The sequence below is a fragment of the Pithys albifrons genome, chromosome 32 (assembly GCF_047495875.1).
Source record: "Pithys albifrons albifrons isolate INPA30051 chromosome 32, PitAlb_v1, whole genome shotgun sequence".
Lineage (NCBI taxonomy): Eukaryota > Metazoa > Chordata > Aves > Passeriformes > Thamnophilidae > Pithys > Pithys albifrons.
In genome coordinates, this window is record NC_092489.1 from 90,060 (window position 1) to 103,703 (window position 13,644).

General features: G+C 54.7%; 1 protein-coding gene across 1 annotated transcript; it reads left to right on the forward strand.

The window, feature by feature from the left end:
• The first annotated feature begins 1,239 nt into the window (after positions 1-1,239).
• On the forward strand, positions 1,240-11,564 carry LOC139684156 (zinc finger protein with KRAB and SCAN domains 1-like). The gene is made up of 4 exons (XM_071579759.1): positions 1,240-1,377; positions 6,914-6,992; positions 7,181-7,613; positions 10,296-11,564. The coding sequence occupies exons 2-4, from the start codon at positions 6,941-6,943 to the stop codon at positions 10,375-10,377; spliced, it is 567 nt and encodes a 188-aa protein (XP_071435860.1). The 5' UTR covers positions 1,240-1,377; positions 6,914-6,940; the 3' UTR covers positions 10,378-11,564.
• Positions 11,565-13,644: the final 2,080 nt, after the last annotated feature.

A 13,644-nucleotide genomic window follows, 5' to 3' on the forward strand; every position in this document is an offset into this window, starting at 1 on the left:
GCTCTCTGGGAGCCCAGAAAACCCACAAGGTGCCTGTTTGTTCACTTGTCCCAGCAAAGCTGCAGAGCCTCAGAGCTCAGTCCCTCCCTCTCCTGCCATGAGCTGCACCCAGAGGTGTCCTGGGGATGGGGAGACCCCCAAGCCAAGCCCTGGGGATGTTTGGAGTGACTCCAACCCCTGTCCCTGAGCAGCAGCACCAACAAGAACTAAGTGGGACTCCCATTCCCAGCTCCGTGCCCTGCTGAGTGGGGAGGAGGAACAACTGGGAAGGAGGGAGGGGTGGGGGGAAGGGGTTTGTTGGATTTATTTCTACTTCTCATTCTCCTGCTCTCATTCTGGGAGGAACAATTTAATTCACACGCCCACTCCGAGTCTGATTTGCCCGGGATGGTGCTCGGGGAGGGATCTCTCCCGCTCCCCGTCCCAACTCCCGAGCTTTCCGTTGGATTTTCCCTGCCCTGCCCGCTCGCAGAGGGAGGGAGAGCGGTTTTCGTGGGTCCCGCCCCCAGACAGGGCCCCCGCCTCCCCCCCCCCCCCGAGCTGTCCCGCAGCTCCCTCCTCAGCCGGCCCGGATCCATCTGCTCGCAGAGCCCGGGCAGCATCTCGGCGGCTCCCCAGGGCACTCGCTGCTCCTTCTGGGCTCGCAGGGACCCCCCCGGCCTCCCCTGTGCCCCCCGCATCCCCTCCCTGCCCACCCTTTGGGAGCGCCGAGCCCGGCCCCGCTCGCAGCTCCCTCGGCCCTCGACAGCAGCAGCAGAGCCCGCGGGGCCCGACCCAGCGCCAGGGCCGGCCCGGCAGCGGCGGAGCGGAGGCTGCGGTGGGGGGAGCGCCCGGGGCACCGGGGCGGACCTGACCGATCATGTCCGGCCCCTGCCCGGCCCTGTCTGTCCCTGCCCGGCCCCGTCTCTCCCTGCCCCGGCCCCGTCTCTGTCCATGCCCGGCCCCGTCTGTCCCTGCCCGGCCCCTGCCCGGCCCTGTCTGGCCCTGCCCGGCCCCGTCTGGCCCTGCCGCCGATCGTGGCCGTCGGGAAAGTTTCGCCCAAAGAAAACTAGGCGGGGCTAACGGGGCGGAGCTGTTGGAGATGTCGAGCTCCTATTAGCTGCTGTTACTGTCATTCATCGACGCTGAGCGTCCATTGGACATTTCCTCCGTCACTCTTCGTTCCCACCCACCGCGCAGTAGGACGGGCCGGGAGTGAAGCGGAGTGCGCGCCTGCGTAGTGACGGCCGGAGACCCGGATGTGGGGGAGGCGGGAAGGGACTTGTGCGGTTTTTCCCTCCCGTGTCCTGGAGCTTTCCCCGTTCCCTTTCCAGGAGCTCCTTCTTCTCGGGACCCTCCGCGCCGATTGGGCCGTGACGGTGAAGGTGGAGAAGCCGGGTAAGCCCCTTCCCCCACCCCGGGACCGCCCTCATGTCCGTCCACCACCCCCCAAAAACACCCTGAGATCCCGAAACCCTCACCTGGGACCCCCAAAACTCCCCCAGGATGCCCCAAATCCCCTCCTGGACCTGATAGAGCCACTCAAAACACCCCAGACACCCCCCCCCCCCCCTAAAACCCCAAGACCCTCCCCGAGACCCCCAAAACACCGCACAGACCCCCCAAACTTTCACCCAGCCCCTGCAAACCATTTCCGACCCCCAAATGACCTGCCTGGTTAGGGGGGAAGGGTCACACCCAACAGTCAGTTCTGCAGCTTTTGGGCACTTTCTGGAGAGTCAAAGCCAAGACTTTGGAGACTCAAAGGTTTGATTTGGAAATCTTGTAAATCCTTCAGTGCTTGGAAAGAGGAAAACATGCCAATAACCTGGGCTAGTGGAAGGTGTCCCTGCCCACAGCAGGGCTTGGAAAGGGATGAGCTTTAACGGCCCTTCCAACCTAAGCAATCCCGTGATTCTGTGAACTGAGCTTGAGGAATTAGTTAAAAACCCAACTCCTCCTCTGGACTTGGATCCAGTTCCAACCCCCTGCCAGTTTAGGGCTGGGTTTACGGCTGCTTTTAGGCTGGATTTTGAGCTAATTTAGAGCTGGTGTTGGGCTGTTTTAGGGCTGGTTTTCAGTCTGGCTTTAGGGCTGTGTTAAGAGCTGATTTAGGGCTGCCTTAGGACTCACTTATTTCTGGTTTAGTGTTGGTTGAGGGCTGGTTTAAGGACTGGTTTAGGGGTGGTTTTAGGTGTTTTAGGGCTGGTTTTCAATACCGGTGTAGATAGCAAATTAGTTTTCAAGTGCTCTCAGCACTCAAAAAGTCAATTTGAGACATTAATTTATCAGAATTATTATATTCTTTATTATAGCATTTTACATTATAATTATATCTTATTACACCTGCTACAGTCCCTCACCCCAGTTGAAAGTACTGAAAAGTGTGGCATTAAAATCTGTCCCGCCACATTTTGGGATGGTGTCTCATAGCTGTAATGTGCCAATGAAAAAGGATAATTGAGGGATTGAGTTCCACAGTTTTATTTCTGTGTGACAGGAAGAAAACTCAAAAATATGTGTGTTTAGTCTTAGGTAGCTCCAATCATGAGAAGGTCCAGGGTGTAAATATTAACCAGGATTAATCAATCCTCAAGCTGCACACCCAGTTACACTGTTGTTACAACCAGAAACCTCAGGGGACAAAAGCTGATGCATGAACTGTAATTTTAGACTTGGAGGTTCAAAAGTTATTTAGATCACACGTTTAGGGCTGGTTTGGGGCTGGTTTTTGGTTTTGTTATAGGGATGGTTTTATAGCTGGTTTAGGGCTGGTTTTAAGCCTGGTTTTAGAGCTGGTTGAGGGCTCATTTACGTCTGGTTTTAGGGCTTACTTATTTTTAGTTTAGTCCTGGTCTAGAGCTGGTTTTAATACGTGTTAAGAGCTGGTTCATGGCTGGTTTTAAGTCTGGTTGTAGAGCTGTTTTAGGGCTGGTTTAGTGAAACAGTGTCAGTGTTTTCATTACCTGTATAAATACCAAATTATTTTTCAAGTGCTCTCAGTACTCAAAAAGTCAATTTTATGCATTAATTTCCTCAGTATTATTATATTATTTATAATAGTATTTGACAATATTATTGTAATTATATATTGTTATAACTTGCACATCAGCATTCAGACTATCACAACACCCAGAAAAAATCTTTTGCATGTTTCATAAAATTATTTTCCTTATTTTCTAATTCTTTTGATACACAAGGAAAGCTCAGTGCAATTTTCAGTAAGTTCAAATCTTTGTAAAATAAATGAGAGCTACTCTGAGAGAATTGCCTTTAAAATTGTGCATTTTTGCTGGAAAATTAGTTCACTGTTAATTACCTTTAAGGTTCCTTGACCAGTTGTTGCAGGGAGGGTTCATGGGGATTCCAGGCTGAAACCAGACACCGTTAAAAGTTCAAGCTACAAACCTGTCTCAGGGTACACAAGATGTTTCTCCTTCAAGGCCCAAGTCCTTATTATAAGTTCTTGTTTTCTATCACTTGGCAGGCGGCAAGGGCAGACATGGACCAAAAATAATGGCATCTCATCACACCTGAATACACAGGGGTCCCCACTGTGCAGGTTCCCCCTTCTCCTGGCCCCTGTTTCAGTGTCCTGGGGGGTCCTGGAGCTCCCCTTTTTCCACACTCCCCCCTCTCCAGACTGCCAGGGGTCCCCCACCTCCGCTAACACCCCTCCCTGCTCCCCATCCCTACAAGTCACCAGGCATCTGGTGTCCATAAAAAGCTCCAAAACACCGAGATTTAGGCAAAAAAAACCCCCTCACAAATACTAAAAACTGCAAAACATCAAGATTCAGCCAAAACCCACCCCAAAATATGGAGATTAAGGCAAAATAATCTTTCCCACAAGTTCCCTTTCTCTGGTCTTTTCAATTTTGACTTCTGGGTTCCCCCCTGTCTGGGTTGCCGGGAGACCCACCTGTATTAGGAGAGACCGGGTAGACCTGTTCTCTCTCTCAGTCCTGCCGGTAACCTCTGGTAGCATCGGCAGGTAGACCTGTTCTCTCTAAACCCGATGGGTAAACGTTTTAAACCTGGCCGGTAGACCTGTTCTAACTTCAGCGGGTAGCCTTGTTCTTTGAGCACGGCGGGCACACCTCAGTCCAGCCGGGAGATCTGTTCTCTTGCCCAGTCTAGCAGGCAGACCTGTTCTCTCCAAGCCCGGCGGGTACACCTGGTGACTCCACCGGCCCGTATTAGGATGGTTGGGTAGACCTGTTCTCTCTCAGTCCCGCACAGACTGGCAGGCCATGTCAGCACAGCGGGTAGACCTGTTCTCTCTAAACCCTACGGGTACACCTGGTCTTAATCCAGCTGGTAGAGCTGTTCTCGCTCAGACCGGAGGGTAGACCTGATCTCACTCCGGTGGGTAGACAAGTTTAGCACGGCGGGTAGACGTGGTCTCTCTTAGTCCGGCGATTTGACCTGTTCTTTCTCAGTCCAGCGGATGGACCTGTTCTCTCTCCTCCAGCCCAGCTGGCAGACCTGTTCTCTCCAAGCTCGGTGGGTAGACCTGCTTTCTCCGGCAGGCCTATTTCCCCCGCGGCTCTCCCTCCCTTGCCTGGGAGACATGGGGTTGGCTGCGGGCGGGTAAACCTGTTCTCTCTCACCACGGCGCCCACACCTGCTCCCAAACCTGCTGTGGCCAGGCCGCCGGGCCCGCCCTGCCGATGGGATGGGTGGGGCCGACACAGGAACACCCTCGGGCGAAGGGGTGGGGATACCCACGCTCCTCCTCTTCCTCTTCCTCCTTCTTTGTCCGGCTCTCCGGGAGCACGCGGCGAACTCTCGGGTGAGCGGGAGAACAGGATGGGAAAGAGAAGGGCCCCCCCAAACTCCACAGTGCCCCCGCTGCCCCACCAAGGGCTGTAAGGGCTGTGCCATGGAACACGAGAGCCGGGATGGGCCCGGACAAAGCCCCCAAGGGCACCAGGATGTGCCGCTCCTTGGAGCCCGCGCTGGGGCTGCCGCGGGGCGGGGCCGGAGCTGCACACGGGGACGGCAAAGGGCCCCGACAAAGTGCTGTGGGACCCCCGAGCCGAGCCCCAAATAGCCTGGGGAGGCTCTGGGGGATTGGGTTGTGTTCAGGGGGACGGTTGTGGCTGGAGAGACCCCAAAGCTGAGCTGGGAATGCCCCTTGAGGGCTTCTGGGGGTCCCTGGGAGATGTTTTTGGGGGTCCCGGTGTTGGTTCCTTGCAGAGCCCTTTGGTCGGCGGAGGGATGCGGGGACCCCCCTTGGGGAGGTTGTTGTGCCTGGGTCAGGCCCTTCATTGGCAGGTTGGGGAGCTTGACCCCAATACACATGGGACCCCCAGCAGCCCAAACAGAGGAGACCCCCTAAAGCCCAAAGTGGAAAGACTGGAGAGGGCGAACTTCTGGCATGACTTTTTTTTATTGCTGAATCTTGGTGTTTTGGGCTGAATCTGTGAGGTGCAGGGGGCACACAGTGCTGGGAAAGGGGATTTTCAGGGTTCGCAGGGCCAAGGAAAGGGGGGCCTGTAGGGGGTTGGAGAAGGGGGATGGGGAGTCCAAGGAGATCCTGTGCCCAGGAAAGGGATTCCAGGGATCCCTCATGTTGGAGAAAGAGGGTCTTGGGGTAAGGACACCCAGTACAGCCAGAAAAAGGGGTTCAAATTGTCCCCCAGTGTTCCAAAAGGGGAGGGTCGGTGGTCTGGGAAATGAAGGTGTGTGGACTACCAGAGTCAAGAAAAAGAGGGGTCTGGGGACTGGAAGAAGTGGGATCCCAAGGAAAGGGGGTGCAGGTGAGTATTGGTGCAGGATGAGGGGATGCAGGTTCGTCCCAGTGCCTGGAATTGTGGGAGCAAGAGGGGCCCAAGGTGAAGTAAAGGCAAGACTGGAGGTGGGGAAAGATTACTGGGGGGTGCAGAGGGTGCCAGGTTAAAGGAAAAGGGAGTGTGGAGTCTGGGAGATGTGGGATGGGTGGGAAAAGGGGAGTCAGAGGGATCCTGGAGTCAAAGAAATGGGAGCTTGGGAGCTGAAAAAACAGGAATGGTCAGGTAGGGGTGTTATGGGTTCACCTAGGTGGACCTAGATTTGGGCTCTGAAGTTTGGACTAGGCCGAAGCTGTCACCTGACTTGAGCTGGGCTGAGCTAATAGCTGACCTCTTCTAGCCAGTAATTTTGTATTCCATACCACATTATGACATCATCTCCAGGGAAGGAGGAACCAGTGTGGGAGTGGTTAAGGCAGTTGCTTCTCAGCCCTCCTCTTGGGAGGACATACGATGCTGCCCCAGGGGGAATGGAGAGGTCCAGGCCCACCACTGGCTCACAGGGTGTCTCAGGAAAGTAAAATGTGTTATTCTGGGTCTCTCCTTTCTGCTTGAGTTTGTCTCCCTGGGGAATAAGTCTTTTCTTAAGTAATGTGTAGTTAAGACAGTAGAATTTGTGTGTTCGTTAAGAAGTGGGGACTGTGTTGTTGCAGACTTGTGTGAGTGAATATTTGTACTCTCTTCTAATTGTCTCTTTCTTTCTGTGAAAAATATATGTAGTTTTAGTATAAACATGGTTTGAAGTGTTTTTTTCCTTTCCGCTCTCTTTTCCTCCCTTTCCCTGGTGGTAGGAGGGAGGCTTTTCTCTCTTGTGCTTGGGGGGGTTGGCAGTTGCTTATCCCAAACCAAGACAGCGGGGATCCTGGAGCCCCGGCAGCCTGGAGAGGGCGGGGACCCTGGAGAGGCAGGACCCCCAATACACAGGAGACCCCCAGCAGCCAGGACAGGAGAGACACCCAGAACCCCAAAGTAGAGAGGCCAAAGAGAAGGAGCTCCTAGGAGGGTTTTCTGAGCTGAATCCTGGTGTTTTGGAGGGTTTCATGGCCATAAGTAGCCCAGTGAGTTCTAGAGATGGATTGGGGCAGGAGGAACCCACAACTCAAGACACTCACACCTTGTTTTTTTCCAAAAAACCCCAGGATTTTTCCTTTCCAAAGCTTGGCCAGATGGAGGAGGAGGCTGTGAGGAAGAGGAAGATGCCCCAGGACCCCCAGGCAGGTGGGGAGGAAGTCAGTTCCCCTTTGCCCCTCTCTTGTGCTGTGTCTTCCAGCCCAGCATGGCCCAGGCTGCAGGACAACCCCGCTGCCGACGCCGTCCTGCCGGGGCCGGGTTTGGGGGGATGTCCTTGGCCTTCCCTGTGGGCCGGAGGCAAATGCCCTGAGTGTCCTTGTTCCTTCCTGCCCCAGGCCCCGAGCTGAGCACGGGGAGCACGGAGGACAAATCCCCCCAGCAGAACCTGGTGGCAGAGGCTGTTTTGAGCAGCTCCACAGTGCAGGAAGTCAATGGGGAAGAAAAGCCACGGAGATCCCTCAGGAATAGGAGGGGCTCTAAACCCAATCCAGAGTTTTCCAAGGCAGAAGAGCCCACCCTGTCCCAGGAAGGATGGAGCTTCAGCCAGAGCTCAAATCTGGTGATGCAGCAGCGACTCCACACCAGCAAGAAGCTCTACAACTGCCTGGAATGTGGGAAGAGCTTCAGAGAGAGCTCCAACTACTTCTTGCACCAACGGGTACACACGGGTGAGAGGCCCTATGAGTGCTTCGAATGTGGGAAGAGCTTCAGCTGGAGCTCCAACCTGAACCGCCATAAGAAGATCCACACTGGGGAGAGGCCTTACAGGTGTGGGGACTGTGGGAACAGCTTTACCCAGAGCTCTGCCTTGACCAAGCACCAACGGACCCATCAGTAAGGGAAGCCCCACGAGTGCCCCGACTGTGGGAAGAGCTTTGATCCCACCTCAAAATGGCTTGATCCTCCAGCCCACCAAACCCCACCTACTAATAGGGTGCCAGCAACCAAAGAAGGGGCTTTAATGGCCAGGAGGTTTGGGGTGGGGTTTGAGAAGGTGGAATGGGGTGAGATGGGGTTTGGGAGGGATGGGATAGTGTTTGAGAGGGTTGGGATTGAGCTTGGGAGGGCTGGGGCCTGGGTAGGGTAGGATGGAATTGGGAAGGGTGGGATGAGGATTGGAGGGGTGGGATGGGGTCCCACCCATTTGTGATTTCACCAACACCTCCTGGTGGTGCAGGTTAGGAGACACAAAAATGACTGAGAGAGCACAGCGGGAGGAAAATGGGCAGTCTCTGGGAATTGCCCTGGATCCTCCCAGGAATCACCTGAGACCTTCTTGGAACCCCCTTGATGACCACATATTGTGGGACCCCCAGGCTGGGCTGGGCTGAACTTCCAGGCTCTGTGGTTAAACCCCTGTTCTCCAGTGGTGTTTCTCCTTCATCCACTCCAAGGGATCCCTGAGGAAAAGAACCTGTTTTGGTGTCTCCCGAGTGGGTTGTGACACAGGCTCTGCCAGAGCCACGTGTGGGCAGTGCCAGGGATGGAGAACTGGGGAGACACAGAGATTTGGGAGTTGGGGTGGTCCCAGGGTCAAGGAAGGAGGGGAACAGGGAAAGCCAGGAAAGGGGCTTCAGGGGGTCCTGGAGTCAAGGAAAGGCAGGGCTGAGGGTGAGGTGACCTGAAGTGGCCGAGAATGGGGCATGGGTAGTCCATGGTGTCAAGGAAACATGATCCAGAGACTGGGGGCGGTGGGATAGCTGGAAAAGGAGTTGCAGGTGAGTGGGTCTTGGGGAAGTGGGTGCAGGGGATCCCATTGCCAAAAAATGGGAAAGGTGGGGTGGCCAGGAAAAGGGTTGCAGGAGGGTATTGGGGCAGGATAAAGGTGTCCAGGGGCATCCTGGAGCTGGGGAAGGGGCTGAAGGGGTATCTTGGTGTCATAGTCACCTCAGGGGAAACTTGGGGACACCTAATGGTGACAGTCATGGCCATCTCATGGCTTTTATCACTTCCTAGTCGTGGCCGTTGTCATCTCATGAGTCTGATGACATCATGGCCACGATCATCTCATGGCCACGACCATCTCCTGTTCATGACCCTCCAGTGGTCGGGGCTGGAAAAACCCTCTGAAGTCATTAAATCCAACCATTTACCCACCCCTGCCACGGCCACCAACAAACCACGTCCCAAAGTGCCACCTCCACACGTGTCCTTGGGCACCTCCAGGGATGGGGACTCCACCACTGCCCTGGGCCAGGGCTGGAAAACACTTTGCATGGAAACATTTTCCTGATATCCATCTAAACCTGCCCTGGAACAACCTGAGGCCATTTCCACTCAGATATTCCCTGGATTTTGGACTCCCCTCCTTTATGTCCCATCAAGGTCACCTGATCTTTTATAAGTCCCCAGGGAATGACCAGGAACAGGTACAATGATTGTACTGGGTACAATTCTATGGAAACACATTAATGGATGAATAGAGTAATAATTCTGTTAACTCTATTACTTCTAATTAATAATTCTACTTGCTATAAACAATTACTACACCATAGACAGAGTCCTCAAAGTTGTCATTTCATGCGATTTTTACCTCCCTCCATCATATTAAGCCTCTGGTTTCCACACAGGAAGAATAAGTAGATTAAACAACAATTTCCTGATTCTTCTCCAGTTCATTCCCCGGCCCAGGCCCAGCCCCTCCCCTGCCCCCTCCTCAGGGCAGAGGAGATCCCAGGGAACAGCCCCAGACTCCTCCAGGGCAGGTACCTGAGATGAGTTATCATTTTTTCCTGGCAATTCCATCTTCCAGGATGCACCTGAGACTCCTCCCAGGCATCTCTCGGAGCCTCAGTCCCTGACTTTGGAATCTGAAATCCCAGATAACAGTCCCAGACTCCTCCAGGGAAGCTTCCAAGTTGGTTTTGCCCTTTGGGAAGTTCCTCTCTATTTTGGGATCCACTGGAAACTCCTTTGGGCATCTCCTGTTCTTTTCCTCTGAGGTTGAACTTGATGTCCCAGGTGACAGCCCCACACTGCTCCAATCAGACTCCAGAGGATTTGTCTCCATAGAACCTGCATCTTCCAGGATCTACCTGAGACTCCTCCCAGGTGTCTCCTGGAGTCTTTTCACATCCCCTCAAGGGATCTGAGATCCCAGGGAGCAACCCCAGAGCTCCAGGGTAGGTGAATCTGAGCTGATTTTTACTCTTTGGAAGGAAAATGCATCCTCTGGGATCCAGCTGGAGCCTTCTCAGACATTGCCTGCAGTCTTGATCTCTGACCTGGGCACCTGAAATCCTGGGTGGTGGCCCTGGAGACCTACATGGCAGGGACCCAAAATTATTTCTTGGGTTTTGTGCATTTTCAGTGTTCCAGCATCTACCTGAGACTCCTCCCAGGCACGTCCTGGTGTCTTTTCAAGTCTCTGCTAAGGAGCTGAGATCCCAGGAAGCAGCCCCAGACTCCTCCAGGGAAGCTGCCTGAGAGGATTTTTTTTCTCTTTTGCAGGAAGCTCCGTCCTCCTGGATTCACCCCAGACTCCTCCCAGGATTCTCTTGGGAGTCTTTTCAGGGCTGGTTTTGAGACCTGAGTTGCTCTCCACAAGGCCAGAATCTTCCAAAGAAGGTTTCCAATGTGTTTTTCCTTCTTTGGAGGTAAATTTTTGTGTGGACTCCACCTAAGACTCAACCCAGGTGTGTCCCAGAGTCCTCACATCTCCTTGAAGAACCTGAGTTCCCAGGAAGCAGCCCCAGATTCCTCCAGGGAAGCTTCCTGAGGTGTTTTTGCTTCTTTAGAAGTAGCTCTCTCCTCTGGGATCCACTGGAGACTCCTCCAGGAATCTCCTGAAGTCTTTTCCTCCCTTCCTCAGGAACTCCAAATCCTGGCTAGAACATCCAAGGCAGGTAATCAAGATGATTCTTCTCTTTGTAAGGAAAATGTGTCTACTGGGATGGAGCTGGACCCTTCTCAGACATTGCCTGAAACCTTCATCTCTATTCTGGGAACTTGAAATCCCTGGTACCCTCTCCAAAGAATTCCAGAGATGCTTCCAGAGAAAATTTTCTTCTTTCTGTCATTCCTGGGTCATCCAGAATCTGCCTCACATTCCTGCCAGGCTTCTTCTGGAGTCCTGAACTCTGGTTTTGGGATATGAAATGCTGTGTATCATCCCCAGACTCCTCCAAGGCAGGTACCCAAGATGAGTTTTCTTCTTTTGTAGATTTTGCATCTCCCAAGATATACCAGATTCCTCACAGGCCTCTCCTGGAATCTTCTCCCATCTGCCCAGGGGAGCTGAGATGCCAGGGAGCAGCCCCAGAGGTGCAGGGCAGCTGCCCGAGGTGATGGCAGGACAGAGGGAGCTGTGAAGGCCTGGAGGGGCACAGGGGCTGTGCCCTGTGCTGGCTCAGGAGCAGCTGGATGTGCCTCCTGCTGTGCCGGGGGGTGCGTGTGTGTGCCCTGCTGGGCACAGTAAGGAGCATCTGCAGCTGCCCCTTGTGCCAGGGCTGTGTCTGCCTTTGCTGCTGGACACAGAGAGGCCAATTGGGCTCCTCTTGTGGTGCCAGAGGCGCCAGGGGTGGGCAGTGCCCTCTGTGCTGCTGCCGAGCTATGGGCAGGGCTGGGTGGTTCTGTGTGTGTGACAGTGTCCCTGGACCCTGCAGTGTCACAGTGTGCCCTGGGCCCTGCAGTGTCACAGTGTCCCCTGGGCCCTGCAGTGTCACAGTGTCCCCTGGGCCCTGCAGTGTCACAGTGTCCCCTGGGCCCTGCAGTGTCACAGTGTGCCCTGGGCCCTGCAGTGTCACAGTGTGCCCTGGGCCCTGCAGTGTCACAGTGTGCCCTGGGCCTGCAGTGTCACAGTGTCCCCTGGGCCCTGCAGTGTCACAGTGTGCCCTGAGCCTGTAGTGTCACAGTGTGCCCTGGGCCCTGCAGTGTCACAGTGTGCCCTGGGCCCTGCAGTGTCACAGTGTGCCCTGGGCCCTGCAGTGTCACAGTGTCCCCTGGGCCCTGCAGTGTCACAGTGTGCCCTGAGCCTGTAGTGTCACAGTGTGCCCTGGGCCCTGCAGTGTCACAGTGTGCCCTGGGCCCTGCAGTGTCACAGTGTGCCCTGGGCCCTGCAGTGTCACAGTGTGCCCTGGGTTCTGCAGTGTCACAGTGTGCCCTGAGCCCTGCAGTGTCACAGTGTGCCCTGAGCCCTGCAGTGTCACAGTGTGCCCTGAGCCCTGCAGTGTCACAGTGTGCCCTGTGCCTGCAGTGTCACAGTGTGCCCTGGGTCCTGTAGTGTCACAGTGTGCCCTGGGCCCTGCAGTGTCACAGTGTGCCCTGAGCCTGCAGTGTCACAGTGTGCCCTGAGCCCTGCAGTGTCACAGTGTGCCCTGAGCCCTGCAGGGTCAGAGTGTGCCCTGAGCCTGCAGTGTCACAGTGTGCCCGGGGCCTGTAGTGTCACAGTGTGCCCTGGGCCCTGCAGTGTCACAGTGTCCCCTGGACCCTGCAGTGTCACAGTGTGCCCTGGGCCCTGCAGTGTCACAGTGTCCCCTGGGTTCCAGCAGGCCCTGCAGTGTCACAGTCTCCCCTGGGCTCCAGGAGGCCCTGCAGTGTCACAGTGTCCCCTGGGTTCCAGCAGGCCCTGCAGTGTCACAGTGTCCCCTGGGCTCCAGGAGGCCCTGCAGTGTCACAGTGTCCCCTGGGTTCCAGCAGGCCCTGCAGTGTCACAGTGTCGCCTGAGCCCTGCAGTGCCACAGTGTGCCCTGGGCCATGCAGTGTCACAGTGGTCCCTGGGCCCTGCAGGCCCTGCAGTGTCACAATGTCCCCTGGGCTCCAGGAGGCTCTGCAGTGTCACAGTGGTTCCTGGGCACCCTCAGACGCCACATCACACAGCCCTGGCAGTTGCCTCTTCTACAATATTGCAGCACTCTGGGACACCACAGTAGAAGGAAGAGATTGAGCATTAGAAAGTGTCCAAAGGAGGCAACCAAGATGGGCAAGGGCCTGCAGGGGCAGCGTGTGAGGAGCAGCTGAGGGCACTTGGTGTGTTCAGCTGCACAAGAGGAGACTGAGGGGACACTTCATTGCAGGTACAACTTCCTGGGCATGGGCAGAGGGAGGGGCAGGCACTGATCTCTGCTCTGTGGGGACCAGGGACAGCACCCAGGGAATGGCTGGAGTTGTGTCAGGGCAGGGTTAGGTCGGATCTTACAAAGAGGTTCTTCCCCCAGAGGGTGGTGGGCACTGACCAGGCTCCGCAGGGCAGTAGGCACAGCCCCAAGGCTGACAGAGCTCCAGGAGTGTTTAGATGATGCTCTGGGGCACAGGGTGTGACTCTTGGGGATGGGCCTGTGCAGGCCTGAGGGTTGGACTCCATGATCCTTGGGGGTCTGATAAGTGAAAACGCCACAAAAATAACTGCTAAGAGAAGATTTTTCTAATATCAGCAAGGTATTTATTGACAGTGTTGGAGGCAAAGCCAGTTCATACTTGGCAAAAACTTTGCCTAACTTATTTGTTGAAAAGAACTGTTTTATAGTTTTAAGTCCATAGTTCCGACCTTCAAATTTCCATATTAATGACTAGGCAGAATCTTGGGCGGAGCTTTCCTTTTGGCCTCATATCTGGGTCGTGGTCTCCTGACTTCATCCCTCGGGGTGGTCTTGAAGCGTCTTCATCACTGCTGGACTTTTGCCTTTTCTTGGTTCACTTACATGACCTGTAAAACTTGTAAAACCTTGCCTTCAACTCTACAAAATCTTGGCTCTTTACCATTTCATCCCATTGAAATGTCCAGCTCAGTTTAATGTATGACTCCTACCCACGGTACACTGGTCTCTGATTACCAGACGGTTCGTACCAGAACAAACCGATT